The 18886-nt window shown below is 35.7% G+C and overlaps 3 protein-coding genes across 5 annotated transcripts; 1 reads left to right on the top strand and 2 right to left on the bottom strand.

Annotated features, from left to right (window-relative positions):
• Positions 1 to 4719: 4719 nt before the first annotated feature.
• Positions 4720 to 6498, bottom strand: LOC120015964 (NAC domain-containing protein 100-like). The gene is made up of 3 exons (XM_038868494.1): positions 6068 to 6498; positions 5693 to 5970; positions 4720 to 5584 (listed from the first exon to the last, which is right to left on the bottom strand). The coding sequence occupies exons 1-3, from the start codon at positions 6237 to 6239 to the stop codon at positions 5021 to 5023; spliced, it is 1014 nt and encodes a 337-aa protein (XP_038724422.1). The 5' UTR covers positions 6240 to 6498; the 3' UTR covers positions 4720 to 5020.
• Positions 6499 to 13866: 7368 nt separating this feature from the next.
• LOC120016118 (pentatricopeptide repeat-containing protein At5g15300) lies at positions 13867 to 17134 on the top strand. Of its 3 annotated transcripts, none has more exons than XM_038868729.1 (2): positions 13867 to 15536; positions 16994 to 17134. In XM_038868729.1, exon 1 carries the CDS (start codon positions 13884 to 13886, stop codon positions 15522 to 15524), a length of 1641 nt encoding a protein of 546 aa, XP_038724657.1. In that variant the 5' UTR covers positions 13867 to 13883; the 3' UTR covers positions 15525 to 15536; positions 16994 to 17134. The 3 variants fall into 3 exon arrangements, with proteins under 3 accessions (XP_038724657.1, XP_038724658.1, XP_038724659.1); XM_038868730.1 differs by having other exon boundaries at positions 16975 to 17107; XM_038868731.1 differs by lacking the exon at positions 16994 to 17134 and adding an exon at positions 16819 to 16946.
• LOC120016119 (casparian strip membrane protein 1) lies at positions 16843 to 18572 on the bottom strand. Its single transcript, XM_038868732.1, has 3 exons — positions 17975 to 18572; positions 17755 to 17878; positions 16843 to 17211 (listed from the first exon to the last, which is right to left on the bottom strand). The coding sequence occupies exons 1-3, from the start codon at positions 18193 to 18195 to the stop codon at positions 16996 to 16998; spliced, it is 561 nt and encodes a 186-aa protein (XP_038724660.1). The 5' UTR covers positions 18196 to 18572; the 3' UTR covers positions 16843 to 16995.
• Positions 18573 to 18886: the final 314 nt, after the last annotated feature.

Below are 18886 nucleotides of genomic sequence, written 5' to 3'. Positions count from 1 at the left end.
AGATTCTAACTACAACAGTAGCATTGTAGGTGATGCAGGATGCTTTGGTCATTGGTCATTGGTGGGAGGCACGAGGGATTAATTGAGGTGGGGTATCTTCATTGATTTGGTTCCGGAAAAGACAAAACTGGGACCCATGAAGAAAAGGAAAAATAAGTTAAGAAAGAGAAGTTTAAGTATTTTGAGTCCGGTAAAGAAAGGTAAAGAAAGGCAAAGCAAAGATCTGATGGTAATGGATCCAGGATTTGTATTTGCCGAGAAGGACAATGGGGTCACCCACCTTAAATTCTCCTTAATCGATGCCAGCTCCAGCCTTGTGTATGGTCCAACATTGTATTAAATACCGTATTAAATGAATACACAACATAATTGTCAGAGTCCTACATGTCCACGTGGTCAATTATTCATCTGAAAATAAAGGTGGTATATACAATCCTGTAACTCCATTTATATCAAAAAACTGTCTTTTATATTACTTATTTTTGATCAATTGATGACCAGGCTTTGGTGAAGTTAGTTTATCGCAATTTAGGCGTTACTGGCTCTATAAGACATGGCAAGCTTTCTGCAATGTATGCATACAGGCTAACAACATCCGCCCTCCAAACTGAACCCGTGCAATTTTTTAATCAAAAAAAAATTGAATAGAGTTTTAATGTATTGTTAACAGGAGAAAATAGGTTTTTCATATTAGTGTATCAAACTAAGTTCGGATATTATGAAGCATAATTGCATATACTAAGAGTCTAAGAACCTATATGCTAGTAGGAATTTGGTTTTGCCTATTCTGCTGACTTGTGTTCTATAACTTCACAATAAAAAAAAAAGGGTAAGATTTGTACAATGCTCCAGAAAGCAAGAGTCTAACAACTAACATGAAAATAAATCAGTCAAAACCCATCAATGTTCTCTATAGCTTAAAATAATCTCATGCCAGAGATATTTATATTAAAAAGTATCACAGTGACAATAACAAGAAAGGGCAATGTATGAGTTAATAGCTTTGCAAAACATTACAAAACTAAAGCAATATCACTAGGTTTGAAAAGAATCATATAGGTGAAGATAGAGCTTCGGCAGGTCATGTGAATACATTTAATAACCGAAATTGCACAATTAGATGCTTTTAAGCAACAAACAAAGCCAGCTGTAATCAAGCTAGATGAGGGGATCAGTTAATATGAATTGTCCTTGATTTCACTTCCAGACATAAATCTCACTAGGTTAAGTCCCTCTTGCATGCATGTAAGATATAGTAAAAGAAAAAGAAAAGCCTTCTATATTTAAGTGAAATAGTCATGCATTGACAGTACTTTCAGAGCCTAATGAGCTTAACCGAGAACGATACAAAGCTTCTTCTACATTTATAACAACAAATTCCTTACTACTACTTCCATGACTGAAAATAATTGAGCAGAGCAAGAAATATCTATAAAATACCAGAAAAGGATCTCATATTCAATGGACTCATCAGGGAATACATTCACAGATTAAATTTACCTTTTCTTTTCCCGTGCCTCTTGTTCTTCCAAGTGCACTTGGTAGTCGTGAGCCTTCCCATCCTATTTCTCAGCCACCTCTCAGACTCTGGATTTGAACCAAGATAGATTCAGTGCAAAATATCAATGCCAATTAAGCTGAACTACACAATATCATTTGATGGTGAGGGCTCGACCCAATTTTCATTCTAAGCCAGATGACTTTGCAGCATGCACAATTGCACATTGATTCAGTCTATCCGCAGCTAAATCATGAATAACCGAATTAAACACCACTATAACAATGGTGTCTCCCCAAACAATAAGCCCAATATCATAATCCATTAAAAAATTTCAAACCATCTCCTTACGATTATAAATCTGTTTGCGAATTTGGAGACGTCTATATGATTGTGACAATACACAATGAACTATCATACTCAAACAGTATAGAAAACTGATAAAGATGATAATAATAATTCTATCAGAACTCGATCTTCATCATCTTAACATGACCAGAAACATTCAATTCGATAAGCCATGAAATGCTGTACATACGCGATAGCGAAAGCAAGATTGGAAAAGTTCGCTTACCCTAAAGGGTGTATTTATTGCAGTGTAGTTACGATCTTCAATTAATATAAACTCGATATCACGTTCAATTCAATTTAGGGTTTTAGAGAAACCTTTGAACGATTCCCATGGCGGGGCTTTGGCTTTCAAGTTTTGACAGAGAGAATAGGGAGGATGAAAGAGTGAAACTAGTGGAGACGGTGGGCTGGAACAATTGGTTTTAGGCTCGGTTATTATCACTGGCTGGGCTGTTTAGGGCCCATTAATATTTAGTTTATGAGCCCAGTATATTTTTTCCAATAGGCAAATGTCCTGAACACCCTGTGATTTTAAACCATTTCGATGTGCACCTACTCTTTTTGAATTTGAAAGATTTACACTCTCTACGCTTTGTTTTCGTGCCATGACTAATCCTTCCATTCATTTGACCATCATTGATTAACGGATGCCAAAACGGTGTCAGAGCAACAAATTTTAGCTTAGAGCAATGGTTAGAGGAGCCGATGCCATTGTAGCTCATAGCAACAAAATTTGAGAGATTTGAGTAAACGTTGTTTTATTTGAGTTTTTTCTTTTCGATTTTATTAAGTTAAAATGACATTGTTTTATCATTTACCGTTAGTCAAACGACAATCAACGGATAAAGGGACCAATTATGAGATGAAATGAAAACACAAAAGTGTAAATCTTTAAAATTGAATAGAAGGAATGCATGTCAAAATGACCTAAATCACAAATGGTGTTATGATATTTGGCCTTAATTCAAGATGTTAATAGGCCAAATTTGGATTCTACTGCATCATTGAATTTTTGAAGGCTTTTCAAGAGTACCATAGTTTAATACTAAAATTCTTTATAGATGAAAATAATTAATAATTTGGAAATTCACCAATGTGTGAAACGTGAGAGCCACACACACACTAACTATATATATATATATATATGAATTCTCTTATGAGGTCCTAAAATGAAGTCTTAAAATGAGAACTTGACTTTTACGAATCACATTTAGGGTACAAAATATTTTTAAAAAATTTGAAAAAAATAAATTTGTATTTTGATCGATCTTACGAACCCAACGACATATTGTTTGTTTGAAACAAAAATCAAATACAATCTAAAATGTATATGAAATTACTTTTGTTTTATATCCAACTATCCAGAATTATCATGCCCATTTCATATTAAATTTGATTTTTGTTTCGAACAAAAAATATATTGTTGGATTCGTAAGATCGATCAAAATACAAATATATTTTTTAAAAATATTTTGAACCCTTAAAAGTCATGACCTCATTTTAACACCTCATTTTAGGACATAGTGGAGAATTCATATATATATATCAACCAATCTTCACACACGCACAGGTTCAGTGTATTTTACTACGAAATATAGAAAAGATAAAGGGGAAATGACTATATATATCCACGTCCTTTTTTCCCATTTTTGGGGACTTTCACAGTTTCACTACGTGTAGGAAAAAAAAACTAATTAGTTTTTAAGGACTTTTTTCATAAATAGTAAGCATGCCATGGATAAGCTTCACATAGTACCTTATCTAAACATGACATAAAAACATCATTATTCAATGCATTTCCCATTATCATAATATCATATCATTATATATAACATCATAATCTCTATCAGCCCATCTCATTTGCTGCCTTGCTGTAATTTCTCATTCTTTTATATATCTATTGTTTATCATATCATAAATCCACGACCTCATACATGTCAATAATATTATCCGTTTTGAGTTATCCGATTTCCTTGAATACATCAGGTCTACGCAACTTTATTCCTTCAAAGTTCAGTTACTACAGGCAGAAGCCACAAATTCACTGAGCAAGACCCAACTAATAATGGATTAAGACTCAACTAGAAAAAGCCTTATCGTATGTAGGAGATGAATTTTGACTTTATTATCCCATTGGTTGGGCAATGCCTAATGGATGTGGGATTTTGTAAACTCATAATATATCAAATATATGTAACATCATAATTAATATTCTCCTTTGATATGATGATACCATTTTTCATTCAACCAATGGATCAAAAAAATTATTTACACTTATCATTCAGTGCGGGGTATTATGGTCATTTCCTTAGTTCTAATCCCCACAGTTTCGGACAGTCTTATCCGGCGCGTGGAGCCAATGAAGGCGATTGGCCAATTCATGCTTCATCGACTTCCACATGGAGCAATAATAATGGTTTCGTTACGAAAGATGACATGTTTAAAATAAGTTGGGCCGAGCCTAAGCCCATTTGACGTAGGCTGGTGTTGACTGTTGAGTGGTACCCATCAAATAGTGGGGGGCCCACAGCTAGTGTCTGTACAATACCAATGAGAACGGAAAGAATTGTACGCACATAATTTCATGTGTATCATATGGAATATGCAGAATTCACGAGTGCACATAATAACGATACCATGCAATGCATGCATGACGCATAGAAATAGATTTTTGTATGTGAACCAGAATAAAAGGGAATAATACATGAAATCAGATTCGTAAATTATTGATGAACTCTTGGTTGGTGGCCTAACAGCATGAACGTAAAAGAGACAAAATGGTAGAATTGACACTTACAAATTTATCATAATTTATGATTCTGCTAGCTATAAGAAAATAAATAATGAATTATTGGAAAAATAAATTAATAGAATGAAGAAGAAGAACTATAATTCAGTCCATTGGATTCCAATCAGTTACACAAGTTTCAGGCATGAAATTTATATACAAGCAAGTTGACAACATGACAGTGTGCAATCTGGATTAAATCAGAAGAAGAGGCTGATACATGGAGTTCAAGATCTTCTACCGCAAATCTATACTTTCACTTCTTGTTGTTTGGATGCTGAGAATTTACAATAAACACAGACATGCCACAATTTTCATGACAGTACTAAACAATTCCACAAAATTCTACCTTCTATGTTCTTCAACTCCACCAACTTCAATCCTCAATAATTCCAAAGGCAATCAAGGTCTACTGGTCCACCTGAACTTGATGGATCATCAACCAAATCATGATTCGATACAACCGAAGAGATATCGGTACCTTGTGAGAATTCTTTTGATTTCTGCTTCATGTTTGCACAATTGTTGTCTAGCAAAAACTTCAATATAGACTGTTCTGGCATCAAAACACCATCTGGGTACTGCTGATTCCAGAAATTTGGTGCAAATTGAGAGGAATATAATGACGAGACTGGAACAGAGGATTTTTCGAATAGTGTCGATGCAGGGGAGGTATTAAAGCTATTGTTAATAATCATGTCAACTTGGGATTTCTGGTCCTCCAATATTGGATCGGAGAAGCAGGTCACGTGAGGTGTATTATCAACTATGGGGTTGGTTGTTCTGTTGTCACTGCTGTTTGGCGATGAATCCGTTAATGGAGGCAGTATTATCAACGAGGACTGGTGGAATTCGTTGCTATCGGAGCTCAGCGTCATCAATCCAGAAATATGTGTTTTCTTTCCTCCTGAACTCTTTTGAAACACCTTGCAAATAACCCACTCATTCTGCACAAACAAAATTGAAGAAACAAAGAAAATTATCATCAATTGCAACGCATGAAAACAGAGGAGAAACAGAGCAGAACAGAGGAAAACAGGGGAATGACTGGTTACCCTGGCTGTTTTGGGGAGATTGTAGGCTGAGTATTTGCCTTCTAATCTGTATTCATGGATAACCCAGTTGGTGTTTTCTCCTTTTGGTGCTCTTCCTTTGTAGAAAACAAGAGTTTTCTTCATCCCAACAAGTGTTTTAGCCTTATGAATCTCTCGATCTTTCCCCGTAGCTTTCCAATAACCAGCATCGGTTGCTCTGTTTGTTCTCAACCCTGTTGGGTACTTTCTGTCTCTAACACAGAAAAAATACCATTCTTTCTCACCTATTTTAGCCATCGCTACATTGACAAACCACCAATAACAAAAAGTTATTACACAATCCGGTTCGATATGTTATCAAAAAACCACAAGGTTGTATGAATTATGAGTACTTACAGGGTAAGTCCCAAGGCTCACACTTGTTCAAATCAACCTCACCAATAGCTCTACAGCAGAAACAACTATCAAGCACTTTTTGGAACAAGTAGTGTGATATAAGCTCTTCGTCAGTAGGATGGAATCGAAACCCGGGAGGCAATTCCATCTTTTCTTCTTCTTTACCAAGCATGGAAATGTTTTCTCTGTGTTCTAATATATACAAGAACAAAAAGGTGGAGGGAGAAAGCGAGGCAGAGTACCATGAACTGTAAAGATACTAATTGAGAGAAAAAAGAAAGAAAGAAAAAGGTTGGGTTTTGTTAAGAGAAAAGAAGTGTTGTGAGGAACAGAAGTCCCTAAATACTGGTTCACGGAGGAGGAGAAAGAAGAAGAAGAAGCGTGATTTGTTAGCCAACTTGGTGTGTGTGGTGGGTGGTGTCAAGCTTTTGGCTTTCTCTTCAATTTGAAGACTTTTCTCTCTCCCTCTCTCTCTCTCTCTCTCAGTTTTTTATGCATGTAAATTGTGATAACTACTCTGCTGTTATAGTTAATTAATTAAATATTAGGTCAAATAAGTGAAATTATTGACCCTAAAGAGTCATTATGTTAGTTGTTATCTGTTTAACCAAAGTTATGCAGAATAAACAATATAAATATACTAAGCTCAACAGAGCTTTTTGTCTTGATGTGCTGCAAAAGACATTCTCTTAGACACCTTTATTATTTGTTATTACAAAACTATTTCATTTGAATGTGAAAGTGAATGTGAATGTCAACAAAGATGATGTTTTCTTAGGATGATACGACTCTTGTAAAAAATAAAGAAGTCTCCTTTAAGAGGTTTAACTTTCTGGGTTTGTGGTGGAATTAATCATTTGTAGTTCTACCTTGGATCTAGGGCTCTGCAATATCCAGAATGCATAATTCGCATATAAAGTGTGGGAGTTATACCGCATCATGTGTTATACATTAGATTTATTCTCCATAGTTGAATGAGAATTGTTGGGGTATAACATAGCGGAACACGCAAAATATAACCACCTCAAATCAACAAAATTGGCAAAACCCAATAAGGACCAAAGATTCAACCACCACAAGGAATAACCAAGCACACAAGCAAGTAAATATGCAAGAGAGTAAAGAAAAGACACCGAGATTCACATGGTTTGGATATGCCAAGCCTACATACACGGGATTGTGCGAGTACTCCAACAGACAATGAAAACCGAGCCTCTTGGACAATCTCTAAGTTTGCTCAACACAGGCTTTGATCACACCCCTTGAGGGATCTCACAAGAAATCACACCATTATTCACTCAAAGATGATCTCACCAATCTCTCCTCACACTATTTTTCATCTCTCTCTAAATCCAGAAGAAAGCTCTCAAAAAAAAATAAAGATTTTTACTTAATCAGAAAACAATCCTGAATACAACTTATAGGGTATGACTGTGCGATCTATCTGGACACCTACTAACTATGTCCGAAAAATTACTCTCGCAAGTGAAACTTGCAGATCTGGGCTCCATCTATTCGGACGACATCCCAACCTGTTTAGAAGGCACCCCATCCTGCTCGGAAGGCACCTGTCCTGACAGTATCCTAGCCTGTCCGGACAACATTAGCAGATATCAACAAAATACAACAACAAACCAGCTGCTCCAACCTACAGAAAAAACCAATAATAGGAGCTCCAACCTACAAGAATTATACTCTAGGAAATTTCAGAGTTCCCTTGTCCTTCTATAGTATAGTTTGTTTTTTAAGGGTTTTATTGTACCCCTAAATAATTTTTCATTCCCTAATCTTCATTTGGGGAAATTATTAGCTTGCTAGCCTATTGTGCTTAGTTATCTATTGATTAGATGGCCTATAACATAACACATCAGCATCAAACATGATTAAATGGTTAACAACTATTGACGAAGGAGTCCTCAACCAATTCAAACGTTTTTCTTTCTTTCAACCAAAATTCACCCAATATATCTAAAAATTAGTTATCTTCTATAGCATCGAAACGTCGGATGCAATTTCATCTAGTAATGCAATCGATTCCAAACTCAGACAAGTGAGAATGTTGTGGTAAGTTGGTAACTAGTATTAAAAAAAAAATCTAAACCCTAATTTCTTTGTACATACCATAATCTTTTTTGGTAAAGTGAAATCCACCTAGCTATTCACCGGAAAAATTGACTAGTAAATCTTAGGCCACATGGAAGACCCCGCAACTCCCGTGGATCAGTTGAGATATGGGCAGAGGCCTAGTTCGAGAAAACGTAGGATGACATTCACACACGTTAGGCTAAGCAAAGGGTCCATCTCGTAAATTACAATAATGAAAACACTTATGAGACTTGAACTCACGACTTCCCGCTTACGCTAAGAGTTACCTCGGCCAAGTTCTCAGCCAAACCCCCAAATTCTCAATATTAAATCTCAAATTTATATGAAAATATAATCCATCCTAAAGTCTAATTTCTGAATATATTAGAATCTCATATTCTTATTTAAGTTCCCCAACATTGGAAATTAGCATAATATTCTTTATATCTTCAAGTACCAACAAATATTATTGTCAACTAATATGCTTTGGAGAGTCTTTGCGGCTTTGTCCATAAGCCATTAACCAAAGTCATCACTAGTGGGAAACGATATATCCTACAATAGTATAAACCACATAAAATATCCCTAAATTAGTATAGCTAGAGGCGTGTAGTACGTAACACATAATGCACTAAATTTGTAATGTATTCTCCTTCTAAGACATTCTTCAAAATTCACCAACACCCATTTAAGGTAACAATAATTAAAAGCATAACACCCATGTACGTATGTAGTATTTTACAAGCCGGGTGCCAGCCTAGACGGTTCTCATTTTTGTATTTCTACCTTGTGGGTAGCATTTGTGTGTACATTTGTGTGAATTATGTGAGTGCGTGTGGGTTGCATGTGTGTGTGAGTTGGAGGGATACATGCATGGTGTATGTGTATGCTTCTATTGCCATATAAAAATAAAAAAAAATGTATGTATTATTTTGTCCACTTGTCCTAGGTTTTATAACATCAATATCGTTTGAAAAGATATTTTCTCTCTTTTAGTTGAGGTTATTGCTAAATGCTAATTGCCCAACCATTACCCAAATGAGGGTTCTACTTCACCCTATCGGCTTTGTCGAAACATGGAAGAAAAAGACCGAATTACCCACATCGCTATTTTAGATATGTCAATTTTGTGAGGGATTCTAATGCCGAAAAAGATAAAGATCACAACAATTGGGATGTCGCTTCATGAGGTGTATGCAAATGATTTAATGTGCATGTGGAACCTATCACATACACATTAAATTTTGTATATGCATCTTAGCAACTGTATAACTAGGATCTCAATTGTTGAGATATCGTAGCACTTATGTTATAATGAACCTATTACTTGCCCGATTAGTCTCAATAAGGCCGAACGTGGCAGCTTTAGCCAATCTGAAGAATTTTAGTCGCCTTGGGAAGCTTTTGATCCGACGGTCCATCTTTGGAGCAGATGGTCAACGTCAGATCCGAGATAAAGGTAAGCATTGACTGTGCCGCCACTGCCGACGGGGGAAGTGACCAAACTTTGCCAGTTGGAGAGTTGTGATTGGCCAGGTGAAAAGATTCTACCGAACTAAACGTTTGACAATATAATCTCGCGGTGATGAGCTGGCAGTGTGGGCCCTGCTTCAATTGTACCGACATGAAGACACGAAGGGCACACGTACGTGGCAATTAATGGTTGGTGGAGAAGGGTTGGGTTTGGGCTACCCAATTAGGGGTTAACGAGAGAGTTTAGTTTAGTGAACTCGTTTGAAGTTCGGAGAACACGAATAATTCAGATGACATTTATGTTTGTGGTATTTCATAGAAGTTTCAAGTTCGATCTTCCTCATCTTCTCTTCCCTTTATTAAAAAAAAAAAATTCTTTGAAGTTTGAAATGATAATCTTTTTTCTTCTAAGAAGATTTGACTTCAAAATAGTGTCACTTTCATGCTAAACTAATATCATGTTTTGGGTTATCACTTTTTGATTAGTCCTCGAGAAGGTCATTGGCAAAAGTCACCATTGATAATACTATCTAATGATGCCACGAGATGCACTAAGAAGAAGTGTGCGCTTATACCAAATTAAGGCTATTAAGCTTGTATATATATATATATATATATATACACACACAATTTTTGCAATCATATTTAAGACAAAACTTAAAATAAATTAAATGTCATAATAACAATCTTCTAAAATTGGTAATAAGAAATCAGGATATCTAAGAAGAAACAAGTAGGGAGATGAGAGAGATGTTTCGCCCAATTCACTCGTAGAAATACAGTCTACTTTGGGACTTAAGGCTCGCACAGTTTTATTTTTAAAAGAGGCTCCCTAACAATTGTGAGAAGTTGGGCTCAAACTTATAAACCATATTATTCGCTCTCACCTAATTGATGTACGATATTTTGTATTTCTAACGTATTTTAGAAATACATATTGAAGCAAAAAGAGTATACTTTAACCTAATAGGAAAATATGAGTTTTTTTATTATTATTTTAATATATTTGAAGCTTTAGTACCAAACACTCCTTTTTTTACGCAAAAATGAAGGTGAATAGTGTATGTGGGCAAGTTCATGTACCACAACACATGTCAAGATAAATAAATTCATTGTTGGAGGGTTTGGTAGCGATAGATACACTAAACTGGATTGTTCAGTGAACTACATGACTCGAGGATTTTAGGCCAAGTTGTATTGGAGCATTGAATCAACATATTTGGTCAAAAGCTTTAGTAATTACCCTAAATATAGATAAATTTTGCCCATGCTTTAAAGCTGTTTACTTATATATAGAAACTAATACCTTTCGTTTTTCATAAACGTTTATAATATGGTAAGCTTGGAAGAACAATAATGCGACACAATGCTCTCAATTATATGCGTACCCGTCGGGTCTACTCTACCGTAGTTGTTGCCTCGAAAGGGGTCCAAATTTTTTTATAAAAAAAAAATCATAAATGTATAGCACTCGACCTAAGGAATCTAATAGATATATTTTTTTTTATTCCAAACAAAAATCAAATTAATCATGATCGAAACATCAGTGTTGTTAGTTTATATCCGACGGTTTAGAATTGTTATACATTTTTCATGTTTAATCTATACAATGAATTCATTAAATTCGATATCAAAACCCTACTACAGTAGGAATTACAACAGGCGCTAGCCGCTCCAATTGTATATACAGTAGAAATGCGACTGCAGCTGTTTATAATATCCTTAAGGTCAATGGTCAAATATATAAAGAATCTTATCTTCGGGACTTGTTTGTAATTAAATATAATAATAAATTTTATTCTCCAAATGGTCGCAATTAGATTAATAAATTAATGAGAGATGGAATGAATTGTTATGTGTACACACACAAAGATGGGAGTTGTTACCAACCTTTACATGATTGTAGGGGATATATGAGAGGTGGTAGATTATGGTTGGTTTTATTTTATAACTACCAATTGGCTACTAATCGTTCCTAATTTTGTTTTAATTAATTATTTAATTACAATGTGGATAGCATGATCGAGCCTAACTTTTAATTGACTCGTTGGACTATTTAAAAGGTTCCAGATAGCTGGGAAAAATACATTAATTTGAAACTCCATAGTATTTTCTTAGATGATCAAGTGTTATTATTTGTTCGAAAATGATATGTAGCCCATCAGTTTGGTAACCCATGAGAGCCCAACATGTTTATTCCATTAATTTAATCAATGAAATAGTTTTATTTTCACTCTTTCATCCAAGAATTCATTATTCAAAATTTATTGTTTTAATATAGATTTTATGTTTTTTAAAGTACAGTATAGAATTCATTATTTTAGTTATGAATTCATTTGTTTTTGAAATTTCATTGAAAAAAACAATGGAATTAAGATTTATCCAATAAAACTCATCAACAATGGATCTTGTTAAAAGAGTTTTATGTGTTGATTCTGAATATGTAATTTTTTTTTAAAAATCTAATATGTATTTTGAGAGTTAAAACGTTTTAAAATTTCTTTTAAGAGACTTAGGCTCTCATGGGCTACCTAGCACTACTGAGTTTTATCGAGTAAATCTTAATTCTATTGTTTTTTTCAGTGGAATTTTAAAAAACAATGAATTGTATAATCTACTTTAAAAAACAATATAATCTATATTAAAATAATAAATTTTGGACAATGAATTCTGTAATAAAATAGTAGAAATAAAACTATTTCATTGATTAAATCAATGAAATAAACCTGTTTGAGCTACTAAACTGATGGATTACATGTTATTTTTTATTTATGGCTATAATTAATTGTTGAGATTACAATTTACAACACTATAAGCAAATTAGAAAGACTAATACAAGTACGAGATGAAGACGTGGTATCTATCTCCTTATGCTACGAAACAATAATTCTTATTTTGGTTGAGCTATTGATTTGACCACATAATACCTCTTAGTATGATAAAACCCTAGAAATCAAGACACGATGAACTAAATAATAATATTTTATATTTTACAAAATATGGAGCAATATTTTAAACGTATTTATAAATAGTTTATTTAATGTGAATATATTTACTAAATATATAATATTAATTTGTATTTTTAAAAGTAGAGGGTAACAAAGTCTTTTAACCATTATTCTCACTCATCTTCTCATATAAAATATAAATCCCTTGATGAACCAATTATAAAAATTCAAAAAATTTTCTTCCTATTCCCACACTGATTTCCAATATTCGTGTTCCAATTCTCGTTCCCATTCGCATTCTCACGGGCAAACATAGAGTGTCACGTCTTGCATCATGAGCTCTTTTGACAAAAATTGCTTAGTTCATAATCTAAAGCCGATCTTATCATTTTCATTTCATATAATATTTTCCACGTCAAGGTGATTAGTGATGGTTATTGACGTTAGGGACTGTCTTATACCAAACTTGACAGTACGATGGCTTCTTGTTTTGTTCAAAAAATGATACAAGAGTCTAAAAAACAATTATATGACTGTTACTATATACAAATCACACCTACACCATCTATACTCTACTGTTGACAATCCCAAATGCCCTTATCCTTTATCTGGTCTTGGGATCGGCTATGTGGATATGAGGAGTTAATGGAAAGAATCATCCCGGAATCGAATCATAAAAATAAAATAGAAAGATACTTGATTTAGAACCATGGTATTGTTAATTTTTTTGATTTTTTTTGTTCAGTCTATATAACCCGACGTAATCTGGTATGGTTCGACAGTTATGCGATGTCGTCCGGGAGTGAGTGTCTGGTGATGGTCGTTGTTTGTATTTTTATTTTTTCTAATTCTTCTGTAATCCATCTTTATGATGATTCAAGTGTCTTAGGGCCGTAAAACTCTCTTACCCTTTTTCAAAAAATAAAATAGAAAGGCCAAAAGCCAAAAATTAAACTTAAATTCAAATCAAATTGGTGGATAAAACAAATTGAGTCAGGTTTGCTTTCTTGCCCAAGCTTGATCAGTGGAGGTTTTGTTTGGATAGCTTTAGTCACACCTCGATTTTTCTAAAGACACCCCAATCTAAGTTGACCACCTCTTGAAAAATCAGTTGACGGGGTGTCTTTAGAAAAAATCGGGGTATGACTAAAGCTACCCGTTTTGTTTTGATGTTACTGTTAGTAGCCGGCCCTTTTAGTTTGTTGGGCCAACCGTCCATTCATAGCCCAGCCCAACAGATTTGGGCTATTTATTCTTTGTGTCTAAGACTTTTTTTACTGTTTAGAAGTAAAAAGTAAAAACTACTTGTCATGATAAAAAAGAGGCAAGGCCAAGAAGATGCCAACTGCCGGCAACGGTCAAGCTTATGGAGAAACTGCAAAAACCTCCGCTCACTGAAGCAAATTCACGCTTCCCTCGTCGTTAATGGCTTCAACTCCAGTTATTCAGCCTTGAGAGAGCTCATTTTCAGTGCTGCGATTGATCTTCCAGGCACCATTTATTATGCGCACCAACTGTTCGTTGAAATAGCTGAGCCAGACACATTCATGTGGAACACCATGATTAGAGGCTCAGCTCAGAGCCAAAGCCCTTGGAAGGCCGTTTCTCTCTATTCCCAGATGGAGAATCGCCGCCAGATGAAGCCGGACAATTTTACTTTTGCATTCTTACTCAAAGCATGCACCAGGCTTTCTTGGAGAAACATTGGTTTGGGAATTCATGGGAGGGTGACGAGATATGGGTTTGAAGCGGATACATTCGTAAGGAATACGCTTATCTATTTTCATGCAAATTGTGGAGATTTGGATGTGGCGACTGCACTCTTTGCTGATTCTGCGAAGAGGGATGTCATTCCTTGGTCTGCTTTGACTGCGGGATATGCAAGGAGAGGTGAATTGGGTTTAGCAAGGAAGCTTTTCAATGAAATGCCAATGAAGGACCTGGTTTCTTGGAATGTGATGATTACGGCATATGTAAAGCAGGGGGAGATGGGAAGTGCGAGGGAGCTATTTGATAACATTCCAGAAAGGGATGTTGTGACTTGGAATGCGATGATTGCAGGATACGTAAGTTGTGGGTCTTGTGAACTAGCGTTGGAGATGTTTGAGGAGATGAGAAGGGTTGGACAGCAGCCGGATCAGGTGACAATGTTGAGTCTATTGTCTGCATGCGCAGACTTGGGAGATTTGGATGTTGGGAGGAAAATACATTTTGCCCTTTTGGAGATTTCTTCTGGAGATTTTAGCATTTTGCTTGGTAATGCACTTATAGACATGTATGCTAAGTGTGGAAGCATTAGCCAAGCAATGGAAGTTTTCCATGAGATGGCAGAGAAAGATGTGTCTACATGGAATTCAGCTATAGGAGGGCTGGCTTTCCATGGGCATGCAGAGGACTCATTGAGTCTTTTTACTAAGATGCAAATATCCAAAACCATGCCTAATGAGATTACTTTTGTTGCGGTCTTGGTTGCTTGCAGTCATACTGGTCAAGTTGAGGAGGGGCGTAGATATTTCAAACAGATGAGAGATGGATACAATATTGAGCCAAATATAAAGCATTACGGGTGTATGGTGGACATGCTAGGGCGTGCTGGGCTATTAAATGAAGCATTCGAGATGATAGACTCAATGGATATTGAGTCCAATGCCATTATTTGGAGAACTCTTCTCGGGGCTTGTAGAATACATGGAAATGTTGAGTTGGGGAGGCTGGCAAATGAGAGACTACTTAATATGAGAAGAGATGAGAGTGGAGACTATGTATTGCTTTCCAACATATATGCTTCCCAATCTGAGTGGCATGGGGTTGAGAAGGTGAGAAAGCTGATGGATGACAGCGGGGTGAGGAAAGGTCCTGGCTGCAGTCTGGTAGAGGCGGATGAAAAAGCTCTCATGCATTTCCTGTTTGAGTCGAAACCCAAGAAAAATGCAAGAAACCATGCATCTTAGAGCGGCAAATAGGTGAGAAACTTTCCTCATTTCATCAGTGTGTGTTACAGATTCAAAATTAATCACTGCACCAGCATGAATTATTAGATCTATTCCTCTACTTTATGACACCATAAGCTTTTCAGGGACTAATTGAACTTATTGGTTCTCAGAGATCCAATGCACACTTCTTTTCGAAATAATTTTGAATTCTCTGGAAAAAGATGAGCGTTGTCTGAAATGTTGACCTATTATGCTATCTTTTGGCCCTTAAAGAGATAATATCTTATTGAATTTATTTAGTTATAGGTACTAAGCAATTATGTGCCATTGGCCTGGGTTCTCATGTTTCAGAACATTTGATGATATGTATATCAAAGTTTAAAAAAACATACGTGCGTTAGTTTTTCTCCCGCTTCTTTCTCAAATGAACTGGGTTGGGCAATTTCCTTTGAAAGATAAGGTAGTAGCTGTTTAAAACTGTTTGGATCTGCAATTTCGATCCCTTTTCAACCTAGAAGATAGAATCATTGCTAACCAGAAAATGAAAATTTAATATTGCTGTTGTTCCATTCAATCATTAAATTACTTTACATGCATTAATCTTTGTCTTGTTGCGTAACAAATGTTATGAAATAAGATTTTAAAGTATGGAGAAGCTAGGACATGAAGCGGTTACAATTTAGGCGGACTACTAATTGACTCATTCGAGACTGGATTCTGTCCGGCTCATTAAATTATTTGCTGGTTGAGGAACTTGGGGAAATTATAGATTCAAAGAAATGGAAAGAATAGTATAAAGAATTGGTTTAGAATTCTGTAATGAACAGATGCATTTGAAACTTGTTGAACTCTAAGACGATACAGGGATCGAAGACTCAAAATCAGCATACTGGAACACAGTGTTCTATACATTGAGAAAGATAGGAGGTGAATGGAGTGAGACCGAAAATTTTCTATTCCATCGCCACCCCTGGGCACACCCTCCCCAACGGCTGCCTCTGTCTTTTTGAAGTTTAGATTTGTTTTGATGCTAGAAGTATTTACTAGAGTGAATCTTAATTAACTTTATTTAGTTACTTTGAAAAGCAAATAAAGTACTTTGAAAAGCATTTGCTTCTCCTTTGTAAGCATGGATGCAATTGAATGTGTCATGTGTTCTCAAATCTCAATTGTGTTTTTCGTTTCTTTCAAAACTCAGTGGCTGTTCACAGGAACTGGATGTTGTTTGCAGATTGTTCTGTCGAATGCTTTTACCTTTAATCATTCTACATTTAGCTTGTATCTCACAAATTGACAAGTAATTCTTAGACAGATAATTGGGAGAACAGAACACCAGTTACACCACTGAAAGTCGATTTTGAAGATAGCGAAAAGCTTACAAATAAAATGGCCACACAAGTCATAATTACTCGCTTTTGCAAACACAAACCAACAGATACAAACACACTCAATGATTATAAATGCATAGCTGTGATGTATAATGGCAGTATCAACGTCGAGAAAGGGCCACAGCAGACAAGAAGATTAGCAGTATGAGAGCAAAAGCTCCTACAAAGGATCCAATCAGAGAGCCAGAGGTGCGCTCGCAGAACGAGTTAAATTGCTGACAGATGGCAAACCAATTTGCCTTGGTATTCCCCTTGTGTGCCAAGTATACGATAGCTGCAGCTGCAGAAGCTCCAGCCGTCAAAAGAGCCAGCATTGCCTACAAAATGGTAACTTCATTTATTAGAAACTTTATTATTTTTGTCTTATACCATTGATTTTGTTCTCCGGTGAGAATCAATTTTAAGATACAAGGACTCCTATATCTGTTAAGTTATGAAATGAACATCTATGTTTGTTTTTCCAAAGAGCGAGAAGGGCGAAAGAAAGTGTGTTCTGAAATAAATTATTTTCCGTAGCTTTGACATATTACGATCTCTTTACTGTTTGAAAAGAACTTTCAATAGGTAATTGGAGGCTAGTCTTCTATTTTGACCAACTTTTACTGTCTCTATGAGGAGAGTTACATAAAGAAAGTATTTTCCGTTAACTTGTTATTCTTTTTAATGTTAGTAACACACTTCTAATATTGATGGCTTCTATTTGACCAACTTTTGTTGTCACTATGTAGGAATTTACGTATTGTAAAGCTTATAGAAGGCTGCATGGCTGCCGTTACTTTCAGGATTAAAAAGAAAAGTGAGTAAAAAAGCCTCATGTCGTCCCGTGAGATGCACATGAGCTCTATTCTTAAAGGTGTTACCGTGTCGAAGAAGATCAAAATGTTTCTACTCTTTTGTGCACTGCTCCTCACAATATGGAAGATAGAAAGAGGAAGAGAGAGAACCAGATACGCGCTTACACCAGCATTGGCAACCACAAAAAACCTGTTTCAAGAAGTGCAGAGGTTCAATCCCTTTCCAGCAAAAATTAATAAGCAAGTCTTTACGAACACCATGAAGTTTGTGATCAAGAAAACATACGTGAAGGTCGGAAGATCATCATACTCAGCCCTGAACCGAGTAAACTGGGTGAAGAAAGGAAGTGTTTCATTAGTTGTTCCCATTGCAATGGCACTCGCCAGGGTCCCAACGAATGCAAGTATCCTCAAGATGAAGTCCAGTATGGATATCCCTCTATTCACCCCACTTATCGGGGTGGAGCTCTTGGCCTCACCAATCTCAAGTTCACCTGCCTTCATCATTCTCGATCGATCTTGTTTTCAGGTAGATAGAAGGAAGAGATTACTTGAAAGAAGCTTGAGCTTGAAATTTGAATGTGCATAGTTAAACTGAATGCAATGGGTATTTATAAGCATGAGTATGGATATACACTCACATGCAAAGGTGTCAAGAAGGGATTCGTATATATTTTTTTTCCTTCATTTTCTGCTAAGTGGCATGAGTACCCCACTTTGTATTATTGGTCAAGGCCACCTGCCGTACTTGCTCTACTAATAATATATAGTTTGTATGAGGTCACTGGTTCCAACTCCATCAAACAAGTCAGATATGGCAAAGATAAGAGAGTTCCCTTATTGGTAAGCTTTGTAACATTTGGCTACACATGGATATTAGTTGGGATATGATTGGTCATTAAGTGAACCAACCCACTGATTCCTTCTCATCTTCTGGATACAATATATTTAAGACTAATGTCTAATGCATGGTTAAAAGAATTTAATTTGAAAGTTTTTTGTTGGTCAACAATGCATGTTAGTGAGGGATTTGGTAATATGAGGGTTGTGAACTAAAATGAATTTCAACCAGGGATCTAGTTGTTACTAACCCTGTGGGAAATAATGTCAAAAATGCTGGACGTGGGAGATAAACTAGCGACTTTCAGCATTTGCAAGAAGTTACCATTATCAAGGTGTTGTAAGGTCATATTCTGAT

Source organism: Tripterygium wilfordii, chromosome 15 (genome assembly GCF_013401445.1).
Source record: "Tripterygium wilfordii isolate XIE 37 chromosome 15, ASM1340144v1, whole genome shotgun sequence".
In the NCBI taxonomy this organism is placed as follows: Eukaryota; Viridiplantae; Streptophyta; class Magnoliopsida; order Celastrales; family Celastraceae; genus Tripterygium; species Tripterygium wilfordii.
The sequence above is the reverse complement of the archived record's forward strand: the minus strand, read 5'-3'. Positions and strand labels throughout refer to the sequence as shown.